This window comes from Protopterus annectens, chromosome 13.part0, assembly GCF_019279795.1.
Source record: "Protopterus annectens isolate FY-2018-M chromosome 13.part0, PAN1.0, whole genome shotgun sequence".
Taxonomy (NCBI): domain Eukaryota; kingdom Metazoa; phylum Chordata; order Ceratodontiformes; family Protopteridae; genus Protopterus; species Protopterus annectens.
The window spans coordinates 1100602954-1100625093 of record NC_056747.1 but is presented as its reverse complement, the minus strand read 5'-3'; the positions used below and the strand labels follow the sequence as shown (position 1 = coordinate 1100625093).

Sequence of the window (22140 nt, the reverse complement as noted above, 5' to 3'; positions counted from 1 at the left end):
CTGTATCCCTTGTAGTGGTTGTTGTTTCTGTCTGTCCTAGTTTATTAGTAGCTCGATTAAGCTAGAGAGCTCTTTGCCCATTTAAGTTAGAAGGCTTATAGTTAGTTTGTTGTTTTGTCTGAGAAACAGGGCCATTCGAGTTAGAGGCCCTATTTTTCTCCCTGGTTGTCTGTCTCCTTCGTGTTTCTCGTAGTTACTACTCAGTTTAGTTTTAAAAGTTCAGTAGTTAAAACTTTCTTATTGTTGTGTTTTTGTGGTCTTATCTTTATTATGTCTAAAGACCCAAAAGAGAGGGAGCATAAGCCTTTGGTCTTTAAAAAAATGTCAGAAGTGTTTGCAAAAAATATCCATCACAGATGGGCATGTCATATGTGTTTTTTGCCTTGGTGCAATTCATCTCAAGAAAATTGTACCTTTTGTCACTTTTTCAGTGCAAGGGTTCTTCAAGAAAGGAGAAACAAATTGATCCTTAAAGGGCTCTTAAAGCCAACTTTTGAGGAAGCTGTCCACAGTTCTTCCTCTACATCTCCTTCTTCCAAAAAGGAAAAATCCCAGAAGAGACCATCACCTGCAACATCGGCTCAGTCAGAGCCGCCAGTCAAGCTACCAAAAATCTCTAAGGCCACTACCTCCTCGGCTCCACAGTCCTCAGAGCCTTCGGAGGTCATACTAATTGACAAGCCTGGTTCTTCGGTTCCAAAGCCCTCTGAGCCGCAAGGTACCTCTTCTCGGAGCCGGTCCATGGATATTTCGCCAGTGTCTCTGACATTGAGATCTCCTATTCTGCATCGGTCTTACTCTCCATTTCTATCCTCCAGGTCCACCAGGAGCTTATCTGACGATGACGTGGAACGGGTGGTGCACGGACTCTTTAAGTCGCTGGCGCTAAGTAAATTATTCTCTGCTCCGACACATTTGGTCTTGGAGCCTTCTGTACCGATTGTACCCACTATTGACCTACAACACCTGTCATGGAAAACTGCTTTCCCTACTGCAATTACTTTCAGCAAGAATTCCTCCTCCGAGCCAAGCTGGACCTTCGGAGCCAGAGTGCTTGTTACCACTTACTGTGGATCCGTCGATTCCGAGACCCCCTTCGATGTTCACGGAGCTGACTTCTGCTCCAACACTCTCTGTGCCGTACAGAGAGTCTGGGAGCCCTGGAGGGGGGGATTTTTGGCCCCGATCTTCAGTGCCGAGCCTATTCCTCAGAGTGTCGGCCTGGGTTAGCTCAGCTCCCACATCAACCTCTGGTCCGATCTTGCTGGTTCCAGTGCCTTCCTCTGCCTCCTCTGAGCCAAGGTAGTCTTCGGAGCCAATGGGATCTGGCTTTGAGCTGATGAGTGTGTTGTCTACCCATACAGCACCACAGAAGGCTACTAGCACTCTTCCCCTTATGGCACTGGCCACTGTCTCGGCACCACCCATTCCACAGGACAGCATAGACCCAGAGCCTCAGGATCCCCATTGGGCGAACCCTTCTCCTCCGAGGTCTCCCCAGAATGTCTTTGAGGAGCCACCTCAGAAGAGAACTTGCAAGAGGAAGCAAGTAGACTCTCCAGATGAGTCTGTCACTTTAGACACTGACCTCGAGGAGTTGGAAGGGTCCCCACGGTCGTCCTATGATGATATCTCATTTGCAGATATTCTAGAGATCCTGAAGCAGAGAGGCTGCTGGTAGGCCTCCACACCTTCTGAGGAGGAGTCAGTGTAACTTGAGGCTTTTGGGTCTCAACTTTCAGCCTCCTGGGTGTCTCCGCCTTTTGATGAGCTAATGGACGTGGTTAGTCGAAAGGCATGGGAGTCATCTGACACAATGGAACCAGTCCCTCAGTGGCCCAAAAAATTCTTGTCAGCTTCTTTGGGAAAGGATTTTCTCAGTAAGGGGTACCTGTAGATGCTATGGTAGTGGCAGCAGCCACCAAGAAGGAACTTTCAGAGACCTCCGAACATAGACTCTCGAATGATGGACAAATACGGGAAGCGTGTCTTTTCGTCAGTGGCATTTTCACTCTGATTGCTGAACTACCTATTTCACTTTACAAGGCCACAAAGAGATCTGAAAGAGCTAGGTGATACCCTAAAAGGTACATTAGCTGCAGGGGTGAATGAGAAGGCGTCCTCCCAGCTGTCCACCTTGAATTCCATTGTCAACTCCTTCATGTGGTTGATATCCTATGCAGCTGATGGAGCGATCAGGGCAGCGTGTTCCAGAGTTTCCTTTAGGAGACGTTCCTGGATGCACTTGTGCAATTTTGCAGAGCCCTTTAAGTCTACTTTTACTAATGCCCCTTTTTGATGGTTCCTCACCCTTTGGACCCAAAGTAAAAAAAAACACTCACCCGATGTGAGCAGGAAGGAAGAACTCTCTCTGCCGTTGGAGTACATTTTCTGTACCTTCACAACCTTATCCTAAAGGTCAGAAAAGTGGGAAAATGTGGTTCAAAAGATCCCAGAGAGTTTTCCAGGACGCATGGGGTGATTCCTTCTCTAGGGGCAGAGGTGGAGGTAACAACGGTAGACTTTGCCCCAGAGGCAGAGGGGGCCTGCAGGACCAGGGTGACCATGATTCCTTTCGCGGATGCCCTTAGTGCTCCTGAAAGGAGGCCCGACTGCTCTACTCTGGAGGTAGTCTAGGGACATGTATCCATTTACCCAGAAGCCTGGCAAACTATTACAAGAGACAAATAGGTACTACAAATAATATCCAGAGGATACTCCATTCCATTCTCCCATCCCATTCTGTTCCACAAACCAGAACAATCCCAGATGTTCCACCCAATCTAAGGGAGCAAGCAAATATAGAGATTCAAATGTTGCTGCAAAAAAAGAGTCCTCCAAGAAGTCCCCGCAGACCAAATAAAATTCGGAACTTATTCAAGATTTTTTTTGGTGCCAAAAAGAACAGGGGACTGGAGACCCATATTAGACCTAAGCAAATTAAACATATCTGTCAAGAAGTCAAAGTTCCGAATGGCGACACTGCAGTCTATAATTCCCTTTTTAGGGAAAGACGATTGGATGTGCTCGATAGACCTTCAAGATGCTTACTACCACATAAAAATGGACAGGACATCGAGAAGTTACTTGCTCTTCCGGACGAGAGCCAGTCACTACCAGTTTCGAGCTCTGCCCTTTGGTCTCCCTACATCCCCTATAGTGTTAACCAAATGCATGGCAGTAGTCACGGCTCACCTGAGATGTCTAGGATTCTGAGTGTTTCCCTATCTAGACGACTGGCTCCTATCTACCACTACCAAGCATCTACTCCAGCAAGCCAGGGATCTAACTTTGGACATTTGCAATCAGTTGGGTATTAGTCAACTTTCAGAAATCTGCCTTGTTGCCCTGTCAGCATATTACAGTCATAAGCGCAGAACTAGACACCGCCTCTATGGTAGGGCAACACTGAAAAACCCCTACTATCTCCCTAAAAATTGTGACCTGTAAAAGGCATTGGAACACTTGTGAACCAGTTTTTCCCAGCAACAATCTACCTTCTTACACCATTCTGGAAGCCTCGGAACACTAGGGCACCACTGAAAAACCCCTACTATCTCCCTAAAAAGTGTGACCTGTAAAAGGCATTGGAACACTGTGAACCAGTTTTTCCCAGCAACAATCTACCTTCTTACACCATTCTGGAAGCCTCGGAACACTAGGGCACCACTGAAAACCCCCTACTATCTCCCTAAAAAGTGTGACCTGTAAAAGGCATTGGAACACTGTGAACCAGTTTGTCCTCGCAACAATCTACCTTCTTCCACCCTTCTGGAAGCCTCGGAACACTTGGGCACCACTGAAAAACCCCTACTATCTCCCTAAAAAGTGTGACCTGTAAAAGGCATTGGAACACTGTGAACCAGTTTGTCCCAGCAACAATCTACCATCTTACACCCTTCTGGAAGCCTCGGAACTCTAGGGCACCACTGAAAAACCCCTACTATCTCCCTAAAAAGTGTGACCTGTAAAAGGCATTGGAACACTGTGAACCAGTTTGTCCCAGCAACAATCTACCTTCTTACACCCTTCTGGAAGCCTCGGAACACTAGGGCACCACTGAAAAACCCCTACTATCTTCCTAAAAAGTGTGACCTGTAAAAGGTATTGGAACACTGTGAACCAGTTTGTCCCAGCAACAATCTACCTTCTTACACCCTTCTGGCAACCTCGGAACACCAGGTCACCACTGAAAACCCCCTACTATCTCCCTAAAAAGTGTGACCTGTAAAAGGCATTGGAAGTATGTATTCACATTGACTCAGTGTAACTATGTGTATGTTAAGTCTTCTAAATTAAAGTTTTTATACTACTTAGTTTAGGCCAACTAAAGAGGCAGACTAGCCAGCAGCCAACCCCCCCTTTACTTCTTCCGCTGTCTTACCCGTGCATTGCTTCCTCTTTCTCATTCCCTTTCTCGTCCCGTCGCTTCTTAACCTAACCCTGGAAAGTAATTTTTCCCATAGCTGTTATCTCCTACTTAGTTTCTGTAACTTTCGAAACTTATAGCTTCTCCCCTATTACTTTCCTACACCACCTCTGTAAGCTTCCTGTGGAAAACCCCAGTCACTTTGTTCTTAGTCTCTTCTTACAGTTATCTTCCACCTTTCCCCTTGCCCCAGCCATCCTGCTTACAGCGACTAACAGTCTTGCATCCTGCCTCTCTTCCTTTCTACCTCTGCATACTGTTCAGTCCTTCTCCAACCTTCACACTTACCTGTTGTGTTTCTCTCACTTTTGCTGATTGTCTTCCTCCACATTCTGTTCTATTGTCTCTGCTGCTCGCCTCATGGCTCACTCCGCTCTTCTACCCTACCCCCAATTCTCACCCACCCCCACTGCTCCTACATTTATAATCCAGAAACCACACCCCCACTCAATTGACACCAAACACACAATTCACTATTTAAAACACCCCTCCTCTATATCACACCTTACCATTCCATTACAACACTCTCATACACCACTAACCTATTACAGCTTACTATACTTCCCTAACTTAATCTGACCGACCATTCATCAAACTCCATTATTTACTTCATTGCCCAGTTATGTATACAACATTAAAGCCTTCTCAAATACTATTACTTTTCCTCCTATTTCTCTTAACTCCTCTTAGTACATCCTATTTCCTAACCTCCTACAAACAACCTTTACACTCCATCTCTATACTTCCTTCCTCTCAAACCTCATCCCCTATCTCTTCTTCTTCTGTGACATTCCAAAATCCCATCTCCACCTCCAAATACTCCCCAGCTAAATATCACAGACTAATTCATATAAACATTTACAACCTGAAAACTAAAAAAACTTGCCTACCATTTACTCTCATACCTTAAACCCAAACATCAAATACTGCACAACATACTTTTAGATGGAGATATTCATCCTAACCCAGGACCACAGCACACCCAGACCTTAACTACTGAAGACAATGCCTGCCCTAATACTATATACCTTCATACAAATTTACCAACCCTCTTACCATAGCTCACCTAAATATACGCAGTGTTTGTAACAAAATTGCACAACTACATGCACTCCTTGATGTCAACCAATTTGATAACCTCTGCCTATCTGAAACTTGGCTAAAACCCACTATTAAAGACTGTGGAATTACCCCACCAGGTTATAATATAATTAGACTAGACCACACATCCAAAAAGGGAGGAGGAGTAGCTATTCTCTACAAAACACACCTACAAATCAGCACCATTAACCTGAACCTCCCCTTAAGCAATAATGCTGAACTTGTATGCTCTAAACTTCAAGTAAATAAAAGTAAAGCCATCTGTATTATTTGTACTTATCTCCCCCCAGGAAATAACATTAACACATTTGAGAACATTCTCAATTGGCTAGCTTCCAATATCCCACAAGAAACAATAATAGTTGGGGACCTAAATATTGATTGGAATCACTGTAACCAGTCTAACCCCACCTCCCATATAAATCTCCATGACTTTACTCAACTTATTTCAAACCCAACCAGAATTAACAAAAACAACAATAAAGACCCCATCTTGGACTGGATTCTTGTTAATACTCCCCAGCAAACCTACTCTGCAGGCACCCTTCCAAGTGATCTAAGCGATCACCTGTTAACCTATGTTAGTAGGAAAAAAAACAGCATAATTTTTCCTACCTCCTCCTGCACATTTCGCACACACAAAAAAAAATTAACTCAGAGCTCTTTCTCTCACAACTATATCACTGTAACTGGACTCCACTAAAGTCACTACCTCTCAATGATGCTGTACAATACTTCAACTCCTTATTCATATCTATCTTAGATCAGCATGCACCTATTCGCAAGATTAGAACCAAAACCAAGCCCGCCCCCTTTCTTAGCAACAACATTAAGCAACTAATCATAACCAGAAACAAATACTGGGCTAAATGGCGTACTTCCAAAAAACATGCTGACCATCAAACCTTTCGTGAATGTAGGAACAAAACAAAAAAAGCTATACTTTCTGATAAACAAAATTACTACCTTCATCTTCACCAAATATCCAATAAGGAACCTAAAATGTTTTGGTCCACCATTAATAATCTTCTATCCCCAGGCCAATCAATCACACCCAACCCACAGGACTCGAATCCTGATAACCCTGTACAAATAGCTAATGCCTTTAATTTCTACTTTACAGATACTATACAAAACCTGGCTTAGTCACCTGTCTCCCAACACCTCAAATCTAAATCCCTTCTCTGAAAATATACCCCCATCATTTCACTTCCTTCCCATCCCTACATCATATATTTCATCACTACTTCAAAAACTAAAACCCTCCACACCCTCTCAAGACAAACTCCCTTCCGAGTTTCTACAAATTGGAGCCAAAGCTGTTGCTTACCCTATCTCTATACTAATAAATAGATCCATCAATGAAGGAACAGTCCCTGATATCTGGAAAGTATCCCACATCATCCCACTACACAAAGGGGGTAACTCTATTGATCTATCCAACTATCGTCCCATTGCCTTATTATCTCCTCTTGCCAAAATTTTAGAAAAATGTATCCACAAACAACTCCTAAACCATCTTATCCATAACAACCTACTTGCTGACTGTCAACATGGCTTTAGACCATCCCACAGTACCACCACTGCTCTGCTTTCCTTCACAAACACCACTAACACTAACCACAATTCAAACAGCCTTTCTTCTGCTCTGTTTATTAACTTATCCAAAGCCTTTGACGTGGTGAACCACAAAATGCTTCTACATATTCTTAAGTCTCTCTCACTTGATCCTAATAGTATAACTTGGTTTAAATCTTACCTCGAAAACCGTCAACAAGCTGTAATCTGGAAAAACTCACTATCTGACCACCTTCCTATTTCCCTAGGTGTCCCACAAGGCTCAATCTTAGGTCCTCTTCTTTTTTCCATCTTCATCAATGACCTCCAAACTGCTATCCCTTTCTCTATATGCATCCAGCATGCAGATGACTCCACTATTCTCTGCACAGCTACCTCTCAGGCTGAACTTCAGTCCCTTACACAAAAAGCCTTTAAGACAGTTGAACAATGGTTCTCCAACGCTGCCTCCTACTCAACCCAAAGAAAACAAAACTTCTACTCTTCTCACCAACACGCAACCAAACCCCCTACAGTTCTCTCTTACCTCCAACAATAATGTTAGTATCACTCCAGATACCGCCACAAAACTACTAGGTATTACAATTGACAATAAACTCAATTTTGAAAATCACATTAACTCTACTATAAAAACTGAGAACAAAAAATAGGAACCCTATATAAAATTAAACCATTTCTTACCCCAGCTACTAGAATCATCCTAGCCAAAGACCCATCTAATCTCTACTCTACTCTATGCATGTCCCATCTACACCAACCTGTCAAAAAACCTAAATAAACTAGTTACATCCTACAACAACATAGCTAGATTTGCAACCGGATCTCATTTTAGGACCCATCACTGCAGTAACCTAAAACAACTTGGCTGGCTTGAACTTCCTAATCAGATCAAACTACAACAACTTATTATAACCCACAAAACCCTGTACCAACCTACCAAAACTCCTATACTCACTAGCCTCATTACCCCTTACTACAACCTGAAACATCTACGCTCCTCTAATAAACTACTGATAAAAAGGGCTATATCCAGTAACTCTGCTGGAGATTGCTTATTCTCCAACTCAGTTGGGAAACACTGGAACAATCTACCTGCTGATATTACATCCCTGACTTCTCCACCTCTCCAAGAAGAATATCAAACTGTACCTTAATAATAAATGGCTCTGCCCATGTATAAACCCAGACTAGCCTGCTCATCTGTCTCCTATCTCTCTTTTCCTCTCCCCTTCTCTACCCAACTACCTCAATAATAATTGGCTCTACCCCTGTAGAAACCCAGACTAGCCTGCTCATCTATCTCCTATCTCACCTTCCCTCTCCACTTCTCTACCCAACTCCCCAATAGCTTGTTTTCCTAAGTTCCACGACTATACATTAAGACATGGAACTTACCCTGTGAACAGCACTCATTCATCTTAACTTTCTCTCCTCTCTTCTTAGGTATTTTTCTCTCACCACTCCTTCTTAAAACAACTTTTAAAGCTGTTACAAAATTATGTACTCCTCAACTCATCCTGTTCTATCTTTGATATCTGTCCTATCTTCACAGCTATGTCTCTTTATCCTTTCCTTTATATTTCGCCACCTTCATAATATTGTACTTTACACAAAAAAAAATAAATCAATAAATAATTTTGGGACTATTTTTGTTTTTTCACAATTGCTACTCATGCTTATTGTTTCTTTGCTTATCATAACCTTTTACAGCCTGTTATTATGGACTATGTATGTTCTATGTGTTATAACCTGGAGCTTTTCTCCCCGGGCCTCTACTGAAAATGGACATATATCCAGTTAGACTAGCCCGGTCAACAAATGTAAAATAAAAATAAATGTCTTCCAACAGAATGAGTTGTAGCACTCAGACAGCAGATACTTTATCTCCTACCCAAGGCCAAAGTGAAAGCAAGGTTAATTCTAAGATTACTAGGAACAGTGGCTTCCACAATAACCCTGGTTCCTCTTGCCAGAATGCACATGAGGATCCTTCAGTGGCTGTTATTCTCCCAGTGGTCACTTCAATAGCTTTCTATGTCTCACTTGATCAGAATAACGGAATCATGCAAGAACAACTTAAGATGGATATGATACGATCCAGTCATGTGACCATAGGGAAGACCCTTTGTTCCACGACAACCCATAGCTATGGTGACCACGGACGCTACCCAGATAGGGTGGGGGGGCATTATCTGGAAAGAACAGTCCAAGGTACATGGCAAGAACACTAGGCTCACTTGCATATAAATATCCTAGAGATGAGAGCAGTGCTTCATGCGTTGCAAGCACTTCACGACTCTCTCCCTCTAGGAACAATTGCGATACAGTCAGAAAATATGTCTGTGGTTTGGTACTTTAACAAGCAGGGGGGAACCAGATCTTACCACCTTTGTTGTGAGGCCCTAAGAGTTTGGCATTGGACAGTTTCTTCCCAGCGCTTTCTAATAGCAACACACATTCCGGGGAAGTCCAAAGTTATAGCAGACAAGCCGAGCAGGGCAGTTTTAATGCCTCACAAGTGGTCTCTCAGTCAGAATGTAGCGGAAATGATTTTCCAAACACGGGGTCTGCCTTGCTACAATCTTTTTGCCACTCCCATGAATGCCAAGTGCAGCAACTACTTTAGCCTAATCCCCCCTCCGGGGGAGACACCGAGAGATGCACTTGCTTACGATTGGCCCTTGGGACTTCTGTATGCCTTTCCTTCGTTTCCTCTCATACCCAGAGTCATTCAGAAAGCACAGTACTTGGGAAGCAGGATAATTCCCATTGCTCCTTACTGGCCACGTCAAGTTTGGTTTCCCTTCTTTTGGCCTCATCTTCAGGAGAAGCCTTGGACTCTGGACCCAGTTCCAGACCTGCTGACACGTATGTCAGGTGCACTTCATCCTTCTCTTCACACCCTAAAATTGACAGCTTGGCTGCTCCACTTCCCAACTTAGTCAGGCTTCAGAATTTCACTCTTACAGTTACATATCTTAATGTCTTCACATAAAGCTTCCACTAGAAAACTATATTCTAGCAAAAGGAAAGGTTTTCTGTTTGGGCTCAAAACAGGAACATTGATCCCTTTTCTGCACCCATCCATTCTATTTTGGAATTTTTGGCGGAACTTTTTCAGCAAGGTTCGACTGCAGCAACCATTAGGGTACAACTCGCTGCAATATCAAATTTCCACATTGATGATTCTATCTCCAGCTTAATGTCACACAGGTTGTGTAGAGCCTTCTTGAAAAATGCCTCCTTATTAAGACCTCCCTTTAAGGGAACTCCTTTCTCCTTGGGATTTAAATTTTGTTTTGTCTCACCTGACGTTCCCACCTTTTGAGCCCTCATCTTCAGACCTCAAGTTCCTTTCCTGGAAGACCTTGTTTCTGGTGGCTGTAACATCTGCCAGAAGAGTATCAGAGTTGCAAGCTCTTTCTATTAAACCGCCATATTTGATTTTTCATGGGGATATGGTATCCTTGCGAACTAACCCTTCATTCTTACCCAAAGTCTCTTCTCCAACTAATATAAATTAATCTGTTGAGCTTCCAGTGTTCTTTCCTAATCACAGCTACAAGGCAGAATACAAATTACATCAACTAGACGTGCATAGACAACTCGTTCTATTTGCATAGGACCAAAGATTTTAGCAAATCTGACCAGTTATTCATATCCTTCTCTGATGCAAAAAAGGTTAGCTCAGTTTCTTAAACTACTCTTTCCAATTGGCTCTCAAACTGTATTATGTTCATCTATACCATAAATAACAGAGATTTACCATTCAAAGTGAAGGCTCATTCCACCAGAGCAATGGCTACGTCATCTGCCTTTCAAGCCAGAATTCCTATGGATAATATTTGTGCAGCAGCTACTTGGACCACTCTTCAGACTTTTATCATGCATTACAAAGTGGATTTGCCCTCCAGGGACAGGGCCTCCTTTGGTTCCACGGTGCTTAAAGGTGTACTCTCGTGAGCCACCCAAGGAAAAGGTGCTAGGGACGCTCTCCCATCATTGTAAGAATGAAGGCAAGATAGGACAACATAACATAAAGAAGTTATGTACTCACTGTAACGTTCCATGTTTGTTGTTCATCTCGCCGTTCATTCTTACGAACCCTCCCTCCTTCCCTTTGTTATGAGTCAAGTTTGAGACTTTCAGCTATGTATTCGGCCGAGTCGGCTCCGAACACATCATTGTAAGAATGAACGGCGAGATGGACAACAAACATGGAACGTTATGGTGAGTACATAACTTCTTTTTTTTTCTGTACGTGTGAATCTGTCCATATTACTTTTAGTATTTCCTGTGATTGAAACTCTGGTGTTTATTTTAAATATTAAGTATTTTCATGTTCTTTTATTACTTATTATTAAAAGTATATTTTAACTTTCCATTGTGGCTGGTCTTTTAGAGAATATTTTAACCTTTGAGAGTACTTGTATTTACATGGCGACACTGTGACTGCTCTTGAAAGCCTTGTTGCATTGGTCAAACACTACTATTTGCATTAGTATTATTTTAGTCAGTATAATTGGGTACACTTGAAAGAGTCAGTTGTTGGCTTTGGAGTGTTCTGGTGGCTATATAGTATAGTATAGTATAAATCTGGACCAGCCTTTCCCAGGAGTGTGAGTGTGTGTGAGTGTGAGTGCTATTTGGAGCAGGGACACAGAGCACTGGTTTCACAGAGAGGGTGGTGGAGGACTTGGCTTGGGACATTTGGCTTGACTCAGGACTCTTCTACAACTTGCCAGTGAGGATTCTTATTGGGGGCCTGGAGAGAGAGAGGGAAACCCAGGCCTGAATTGAATGTGTTCCCTGTCTTCTTAAGGGAAATTGTGTTTGGCGCAGAGCTGCGTCTGAAAATACTGTGTGCATCTATTTTGTTCCAAGTGAATGTCCCTCACCGGTGTCAGTGGTGAGGTTTGAGATTCCTTGATTACTGGCCCCAGAGCAGGGATGTCAGTCTCCTCAAGTTGTCTCCATGCCTGCTTCTCCCTGGTCATCTACTCCTCTTAAGAGACCCAGAGAGCAGGAGTCCTCTGAAAAGGACTTGGATTCTGAAGAAGAGTATGTCACATTGTTCTCAAATCCCTGTATATTGCCCTGATGACCTGACATCAGTCCCTGCACTCAGACAGCTAATGCAGGAGGGAAATTCTTTACTGTGGTATTCGGGCGGGCCGAGGGTTACCCAGCAGGGATAATCCCAACAAGTGATGACTGCAACAGTGAATACACTCAAACATCTACATTTATGGTAAGTGTACACAACTGTACTTTTCTCTTATCCCTTAATTTCAAAGGAATTATCCTTCCAAATCTGCCTTTGTTCAGATGTCTTTACACATTGCTTTTGTTACAGCAACTCCCGTTCCTGAACATGTCAAAGCCTGTTGTGCTATAGCCGTAGCCAGCACAGCATTCTTTGGGGGAGGGGAAGGGTCTGCATTAGGTCTTTCCTCTGTAACTATAACTTGCCTTTCCTTTTGCTGCAGATCTGTTTTTATATTGTCTGCTTTCTGTGGCATACCGGAGATCTGAAGTGGAAGTTGTTTATGCAGAACATTGTGGGTAAATGTGAATGGGTTAGTAGCCTGGGAAAGCTTTAGGTGCTGAGCTACATAACAGTAGTAGTCTTGTAATTAACAAGTGTAGACCTTCTTATCCAGACTGGTCACTATTGTAAGGCCACAACTTCACTAAGCCCCTGTTATCTTGTGTGTCCTGTCTCTTGACTACCCACTCTCTGTGTTTCCCCACACACATACTTAGCTGTTCAGCATTTACTAAAGTATTGCTCCTCCCCCATTCAGAGTCACCGATCAGCCAGTTCACGCCTCATTACCGCTCCACAAACCAAAAATTAATGCAGTGACTCTGCAGTCAGCTTCATAGTTTCTAAATTATGGAGCAGCCATCCACACTTCATCCATCAGATTAACTTGGGACAAGTTTTCCGAAAAGCCCTTAAAGCCCATCTGTTTACAAATGTGATCTGTGACTGCTGTGTCAGAGTTGTGTCTTTCGGCTTTTCCCGGTTAGGGGTCGCCACAGCGGAACTCCGGTCCGCTAATGATTGGTAGTTGATTTTTACGTGCCGAGTTACCAGCCCTGACGCACAACCTTCAACGAAGGTACGCCCATTCACGCATGTCTCCGCGCAGAAGACGCTGTAACTGAGAATCGAACTGGACAGCGTCTGACTGTGAGGCGACAATGCTACCTCAGCATCACCACCGCGTCAGAGTAACCTTAATGAAATGCAGCTTTTGATTTACATGATGCTCAGTGGATACTTAACCAGCTCTTGATGTTATAAATGCTAGAAACAAGAACTGCTGTGTCATTGGTATGTCTCTAAGCTAAATGTTTTTGAACATGAGCTGCTGTCTTAGTTTACTGCATGTACTTCATAAGTATTAATCTAGTCTACTCTGTGTATAAATACACTATATTTTTCCTGCGTAGTGTCTTCATAAATGTCTGCATTTTTTTTCCAATTCTGCAGTTGTCTCTCATTGTAGATAGATGCCTTTATACCAATGTAACTGTTAACATTATAAAAGTATTGAGTTTTAAGGAACTTTCTTCCTGAACATCTGCTGTAAATTTGTAATGCCCATTTTGAATTCTAGTTAACAAGTGTAAAAAATCTTCATTTTTGCACTTAAACTGTTGTAAGTCACGCTCAAACAAATTGACTTGTTCTTTCAGACCATAATGACCTTTAGTGTCATCAGAACATTAGCTGCCTGAAGCATATAGTTTACAAGTTTAGAATGTTAGAAGAGTACTTCCTCCAGAATGTACCACTTCCCCTTAATGTGCCATACTGCAGCTAACATTTCTGCAGTTTCCTCTATATATACCCTACCTACCCTGTGCTGATGGCCTCTGTAGTGTTAATTGTTCATGTAGAGCTTCCTGAGCAAACTCTTAGCATGCAGTGTTCCTTCCCTGCTGTACCATAACCAGATGCCTTCACTTGCATGGAAAGCTGTCCTTTTATCTCTTTTTATTTATTAGACCCTTTTAAAGCATATAATACATCATTGTGGGGTATTTCTTGCTGGAGCTGTTGATATTTCATTAACATATCACAGCTTGTTGAATAAGCTCAACTTCTGCATCAGTAACTCAATGCTAAGGTATGAATCTGTTTTCCTGTTCTCCTTACATTAATACAGTTTATTCTTGCCACTCTTGCATAAAGAAATAAAAGAATTTCCATTTGGGACTCTGAATTTCTTTTCATACTTTGCTGCTCTTCGTTTGCATTCCATTACTGTTACTTTCCCAGGTTTGCATTTAGCTCTTGACTAATTCCTTTCCTACTGCTCCTGGTCCCTTATGCCTTGGAAAATTTAACTTGGCCCTGTACTTATAAGCATTATTGCTTTGTAATCCCCGATTAGGATGTTCTTTCTTCTTCTTTTCTTTTACAACCTATATTTGTATAGTTTATGAAGTCTTCCTCTCAGGACTCTCTCTTTTACAGGCTTTGTTTCTCCAAGTAGGGTACCATTTCCTGTTGTAGGTGGTTCACTCTCTTTTTGCATCTCTTTCATAATTTGTTAAAAAATCGTGAGACTCTATGCCTTCCCTTATATGCATCATCTTATGTTAGTGGGGTGACTATGATCATTTTATGCATCTGTCGATTCATAGGTAGGTACTAGGCTATCGGTCCTGGGGCCTATACAAGCCCAGCCAAAAACGTACCCTGGCTTTTGCCACCCAGTAAAATTATTTTTCTGTGCCACTGTCGAGCAGAGCCACAGAAGTGATCCCTGGAGTGCTAATGAGGAGCTTTGTTTGATATAGATAGGTAGTTCATTCCAGAGTATGGGAAGTCTCTGGGACAGGAATCTATCCCTCTGGCATGTTGTGTTTATTGTGGTGACAAGGTTTAGGTCCCTAGAGCATGTAGCTTGGAGGGATTGGGATTTCTTTAAGTGGAGCATGTCCAACAGCTCTGGGTTTGACATAGCTTTGTATGTTAGGCAGAGATCACCTTTGAGTAGGCGATATGCGACGGAGTAAAGCTGGAGTTTTTGAGACTGTCTGTGTAGGGCATCAGTTTGAGGCTGGTAATCCTCTTTGTGAGGTATTTCTGTGGCCTTTTCAGTTGTTGTAGATGTCTTGTGAGGTACATACCAAAAGGGGCGTTTTACTCTGTAATGGGTCTAATGAGTGATGAGTAGAGGGGAACAATGACCTCTTTTTTTCTGGATGAGAAACCTTTTGTGATGAGGTGTGCCACGTAGAAGGATTTCTTGACTACCGTGGCGATGTGATTATCAAAGGAGGAACTACTCTCCACCTGTGTCCCAAGGTCTCTTATTACACTTTCGGTGTTCTGCCTATGTTGTAGTTCATGGGTACAGAGTTTTTACCAAAGGGGATGACAGTGCACTTTTTGGCATTGAGCTTGAGGCCATGACTTTGATACCAGGCATCTGTCTCAGTGAGGCCCTTTTGTAGGATGTCCACATCGTTATGAGTTTCGATTATGGCTCCTAGTTTGCAGTCATCTGCGAACTTCGTGAGCCAAAGATAACCTGTCTTAGCCTGTACTTCAGAGAAGTAGATACCAAACAGGAGAGGACCCAGGACTGAACCCTGTGGTGTACTCCACTTGTCACTGGTCTGAAGTCAGATTTGGAGTCTGCTACTTTCACAGTGTGGGTTCTGTCAGTGAGCCAGTTGGCAAACCCATCTTGTGACATAGGGATTTATACCTAGTTTAGTGAGTTTATCTATAATTCTAGAGTGGGGGATGGTGCTGAATGCCTTGGCAAGATCTAGATAGGCTGTGTGAACTACCTTACCCTCATCTACGGCTTTGGTGACTGCTTCAAAGAAGTCTGTCAGGTTTAGAAGACATGATCTGCCTTTACAAACCCAAACTGGGTGGGGACCAGAGTTTGAGATTACCAATGTCTTTGTTTATAAGTTCCTTGATGATACGTTCCATGGCCTTGCAGACCAGGCTTGTCAGGCTAATGGGGGGGGTAGTTCCCGGGGTCCGTGGTGGCTCCCCCCTTGTGGAGTGGAATAACCGTCCCTGTGCGCCATTCAACGGGCACAAAGCCTGAGGTGAGGCTATGATTGAACATGGTACTTAGGTGGGGTGCCAGTTCGTTCTGTAGTTTGTGTAGAACGCAGCCTGGGATGTTGTCTGGTCCCATGGATGCTGTGTTCTTGGCTTTGGAGAGTGTGTTTTTTACCTGTGCAGCCGTGATTACAGGAACTTTGCATTCTTCCGGTATAGAGATGGGCTCTTTAGGGGGTGAGAGGGGGGGAAAGTTAGCACTGAACCTATCTGCCAGGATGTTGGCAATATCAGTTGGGTCTGTATATTTAGTGCCATTGTGCTGTAATTGAGAGCAGATCTGAGTGTTGCCATTGAGATTATTGACATAGCTATAGAATGCTTTGTGGTTGTCTTTAGAATCAGTGGCAATTTTGTTTTCGTTACTAGCTTTGGAGGATTTTATCAGGGATTGCAGCTTTTTACTGAGGCTGAACAGGGAGCTCCTCCACTCATGGGATTTTACTCAATTTTGCAACAGTTTCTTCCTTCTGTTGTACAGTTTGTTTATGGCAGGGGACCACCAGGTTGGCTTCCTTTTTTTGGAGGATAGCGTCTTGATTCTGTTTGGGATAGCACGAGCCATGCACGCGCGTGTAAGTGCTTATAAAGTGCAATTGTATAGGATTCAGTAGTCATGACTGTACTGTTCATCTGCATGGGTGTCATGAAGTTCACCACTTCTGTCTTAAGAAGCATGAAGTTGACTTTGGAGAAATTTTTTACCGTGGTTTCCTTAATGGTATGTGGGGGCAGGATGTGGATATCTAGGGTGATTAGCTTATGGTCGGATCGGACCAATAAGGCATTGACTTTAGGTGTGGAACACCGGTCACTGATGTTGGTAATGACTAGATCTAGGATATTGTTGCCCCTGGTGGGGGTGTGGATAACTTGATCCAGGGCATTGGAGTTTATGAATTCCAGAAAGCAATGAGCGAAGGAGTTGGTACACGAGTAGTTTTCCCAGTTAATGGTGGGGTAGTTGAAATCGCCCATTATTAGGGTGTTTGAGCCCTAATATTTTCCAGTACATCAAGAAAAGAGTGGGGGATCTGTAGCAAGCTACAATTTGGATTGCAGTTCTGCCCAGAATTAGTTGCACTTGGATAACCTCGGATGCATTATGCTGAGCAACTAACCTGGATGTGTGGATATCCTTAATGAATATGGACACACCTCTGCCTTTGGTGTTCCGGTCCAGGTTAGATGGCCAAAAAGTGTGGTATGAGTTATAGCCTGGTAGTGCAGGGGTGCTCTCTGGAGCCTTGAACCAGGTCTCAGTCACTGCACAGATATCAATGTTCTCCATTTTAAGTAGTGCCTCGAGTGAGTGCATTTTGAGATTTAGACTTCTAGCATTGAGTAGCATCACTGTCACTTTTTGCTTCCCTGTCCCTGTTACAGTGGTGAATTTGTCATTTGAACCTTGCCTAAAAAAGGCAGTATAGGGGTGGCAAGAACCTTAGCCAGTATCTGGAATCCCAGGGGTGACGGGTGCAGGCCATCTCTGGCAAAGCATCGTGGTCTGTCGACCATGTCATCCCAGGCAGACAGATACTGGATCCCTTTAGAATGACACCAGAAGCTTAGCCAATTGTTGAAGTCAATCATTTTGCCCTTGTACTGCGGTATCATTCTAAATATTTCTCAGATAGTCTTTTCTGATTAGGAATTTTATTTCTAAGCTGAGTAAAAATAGTCTGCATTTCATTACATTCTAGTGAGCTGGCATACGAGATATGAATCCATGTTTGCATCTGGCAATATGTATAGAACTGTGTGCTTGATAACTTTTTTCTCCATTGTATGTTTATTTTAATTCACTAGAGTCTCTGCTATGGTTCAAATTGCTGCTGTTTGTTTTGTTTTTTTGCACCTCTGTTTGGTGTCTGTTTTTCCTAGAGTAATATCTTTCTTTTTTCTCTACAGGACTGGCCCAATGGCTTCTCTACCTGCATCCAGTTGACCTATTTATTCTGTGGGGTGTGAGCAGGGTATCCCTGGGACAGGCAAGGGTCATATAGCTCATATGTTTCTGCCCAGGTAGCCCATTTGTTCCCCAGTAGTGATAGACTTGTGGTAGGAAGCAGGCCAGCTTGCTGGTCCTGTGGAGTTGCCTAATCCTTCCCCTAGTGGACCTCCCTCTCCCTTGTGACTGCTCTCGAACTCCTGCTGCATGCTACCTGTGGCAGGGAGTGTACTTCTGCATGTGTAAGCAGTATGATGATGTGTTCTCATAGGCTTGGGTGACACCAAGCAGGGGTCCTAGGTGTTCCACCCATGGAACACTGCTTGGTGTCACCCAAGTGGCAAGCTTGAGCTAGGCTGTCCTTCCTTCCCGCAAGGAGGAGCGAGCCATCAGTGGTTACACACTCTCATCCTCTCCAGCGAGTTCTCTGTTTCGCAGGTTATTAATTGAAATTTTTTTCAGCTGGGCCATAGAACTTTGTCCTAGTGTAACAGCTTTTCATGGGCCTGGCTGCAAAATGTTTCACTACTTTCATTGTTAACATTTTGGGACACTTAACTCACTGTAGTCTGCTGTTTTGAACTTTGACTTTGAAATATAGTGATGTACGTTAACTTATCGATTCATAGTTTGCAGAAGAGGCCTGTCGGACCGTAACTACTTAAACTGAAAATGTAAGAGAGATGCATGCAAATGGCTAACAGTCTTGGATTTGAAAAACTGCTTTTTGCAACAGGTAACTGACTAGTTAATGGTTAATTTGTCTTTTTTTTTTGTTCTTTTGCAGAGTTTTATTTTTATGACCGTGGTATACTTTGGACCTCTGACTTGCTCCATTATTACTACAACTCGGAAGTTCTTCACCATCCTAGGCTCTGTGATTATCTTTGCTAACCCCATCAGCTCCATGCAGTGGGTAGGAACCATCCTTGTATTTGTAGGTAAGTTTCAGTTTTTAATTTTAACTGGGTAAGTGAATTGGTCTTTCTCAGATCTTTATCTGAAGTTGTAGACCACAAGGTTAAGTTTATGTTCACTATAGATGTATAGTTTATTGTTGACAGTCAGCTAACATATTTTGGGGAAGTAAGAGAAAACTGGAGTAACTGGAGAAAACCCATCTGATATTTGGAAGCTTTGCAAACTCTACATGGTCAGTGTGTCCACATACACACCTATACAGTGACCAGAGGTCAGGACTGAACTCTGAACCTTGAAACTTTCAACTTTGTCTTGCTTGGGATGTGATAATTTCCTTTTCTTTTCTATTCTCCCCCTCCCTTCCTGCATGCTGATCAGAAGGGGGGGTAGGGTGTTTGGATTAGGATGCAGAATGCATGATAGCCACACTAGTTGTAATGAGAAATTTTCACTTCGTAGTGGACTTTACAGCATGATGCTGAACTGCAGGTTGCTACTAATGTGCAGTTGAGTGCATTCCTTTCTGAACATTCTCTGGTTGTTTTCAGTATCTAGTTAGCCATGATTTTCCCTTGGATTAGATTAGGTCGTGAGACAACGGTTATGTATCTTGCTAGTTTTAGTAATAATTTCAGGCTTTTTGGAGTCCTTTTAGGAGGCTGGACAGTGGTTTTCTGCCCAAGTAGTTCTTGCTCTTGAAAAAAGAGATTGCCTTAAAGGTGAGGTAGAAACTGTGGAACTTACAAAGTGGTGTTGATGAGCAGGTATTTAGGTAGCTGTTAAATAATCAAAATATAATGCTGCCTGTGGAAGCAGAACTGGTGTCCTTTTTAAAAATCTGTTTTTCTTAGTCATGTACTAATAGTCTACCCTGCTAGTATGGTACTGTTGCTAGGGGGTGGGTGGTGGTGTGAATCCTAGTGGGAAGGCTGGTAGCATCTCTAGAGGAGAGCAATCCATAGAAGAGGAGATGGCCAGGAGGAGCTGTCATGTCAGATTTTTTACAGGTGAACTTGATGAGGGTACCATTAAATGTGGTTTACCTGGGAATCGTGGAAGGCCTATGACTCACTTCCACATGAGGCCAGACCACTCTTCAGACTTTATCATGCATTACAAAGTGGATTTGCCCTCCAGGGACAGGGCCTCCTTTGGTTCCACGGTGCTTAAAGGTGTACTCTCGTGAGCCACCCAAGGAAAAGGTGCTAGGGACGCTCTCCCATCATTGTAAGAATGAAGGCAAGATAGGACAACATAACATAAAGAAGTTATGTACTCACTTGTTTCCATGTTTGTTGTTCATCTCGCCGTTCATTCTTACGAACCCTCCCTCCTTCCCTTTGTTATGAGTCAAGTTTGAGGCTTTCAGCTATGTATTCGGCCGAGTCGGCTCCGAACACATCATTGTAAGAATGAACGGCGAGATGGACAACAAACATGGAACGTTATGGTGAGTACATAACTTCTTTTTTTTTTCTGTACGTGTGAATCTGTCCATATTACTTTTAGTATTTCCTGTGATTGAAACTCTGGTGTTTATTTTAAATATTAAGTATTTTCATGTTCTTTTATTACTTATTATTAAAAGTATATTTTAACTTTCCATTGTGGCTGGTCTTTTAGAGAATATTTTAACCTTTGAGAGTACTTGTATTTACATGGCGACACTGTGACTGCTCTTGAAAGCCTTGTTGCATTGGTCAAACACTAATATTTGTATTAGTATTATTTTAGTCAGTATAATTGGGTACACTTGAAAGAGTCAGTTGTTGGCTTTGGAGTGTTCTGGTGGCTATAGTATAGGCAGAGCTGGTAAATCTGGGCCAGCCTTTCCCAGGAGTGTGTGTGTGTGTGTGAGTGTGAGTGCTATTTGGAGCAGGGACACAGAGCACTGGTTTCACAGAGAGGGTGGTGGAGGACTTGGCTTGGGACATTTGGCTTGGCTGAGGACTCCTCTACAACTTGCCAGTGAGGATTCTTATTGGGGGCCTGGAGAGAGAGAGGGAAACCCAGGCCTGAATTGAATGTGTTCCCTGTCTTCTTAAGGGAAATTGTGTTTGGCGCAGAGCTGCATCTGAAAATACTGTGTGCATCTATTTTGTTCCAAGTGAATGTCCCTCACCGGTGTCAGTGGTGAGGATTGAGATTCCTTGATTACTGGCCCCAGAGCAGGGATGTCAGTCTCCTCAAGTTGTCTCCATGCCTGCTTCTCCCTGGTCATCTACTCCTCTTAAGAGACCCAGAGAGCAGGAGTCCTCTGAAAAGGACTTGGATTCTGAAGAAGAGTATGTCACATTGTTCTCAAATCCCTGTATATTGCCCTGATGACCTAACATCAGTCCCTGCACTCAGACAGCTAATGCAGGAGGGAAATTCTTTACTGTGGTATTCGGGCGGGCCGAGGGTTACCCAGCAGGGATAATCCCAACAAGTGATGACTGCAACAGCGAATACACTCAAACATCTACATTTATGGTAAGTGTACACAACTGTACTTTTCTCTTATCCCTTAATTTCAAAGGAATTATCCTTCCAAATCTGCCTTTGTTCAGATGTCTTTACACATTGCTTTTGTTACAGCAACTCCCGTTCCTGAACATGTCAAAGCCTGTTGTGCTATAGCCGTAGCCAGCACAGCATTCTTTGGGGAGGGAAAGGTCTGCATTAGGTCTTTCCTCTGTAACTATAACTTGCCTTTCCTTTTGCTGCAGATCTGTTTTTATATTGTCTGCTTTCTGTGGCATACCGGAGATCTGAAGTGGAAGTTGTTTATGCAGAACATTGCGGGTAAATGTGAATGGGTTAGTAGCCTGGGAAAGCTTTAGGTGCTGAGCTACATAACAGTAGTAGTCTTGTAATTAACAAGTGTAGACCTTCTTATCCAGACTGGTCACTATTGTAAGGCCACAACTTCACTAAGCCCCTGTTTTCTTGTGTGTCCTGTCTCTTGACTACCCACTCTCTGTGTTTCCCCACACACATACTTAGCTGTTCAGGATTTACTAAAGTATTGCTCCTCCCCCATTCAGAGTCACCGATCAGCCAGTTCAC

The 22140-nt window shown here is 43.1% G+C and overlaps 1 protein-coding gene across 1 annotated transcript in view; it reads left to right on the top strand.

Moving 5' to 3' along the window:
- SLC35B1 (solute carrier family 35 member B1) overlaps nucleotides 1-19648 on the top strand; it is a 516390-nt gene extending 496742 nt beyond the window's left edge. The window contains exons 9-10 of the mRNA XM_044054949.1: nucleotides 18956-19109; nucleotides 19638-19648. Coding sequence (XP_043910884.1) covers nucleotides 18956-19109; nucleotides 19638-19648 — 165 coding nt within the window. The remainder of the gene's footprint in view (nucleotides 1-18955; nucleotides 19110-19637) is intronic.
- The last annotated feature ends 2492 nt before the right edge of the window (nucleotides 19649-22140 follow it).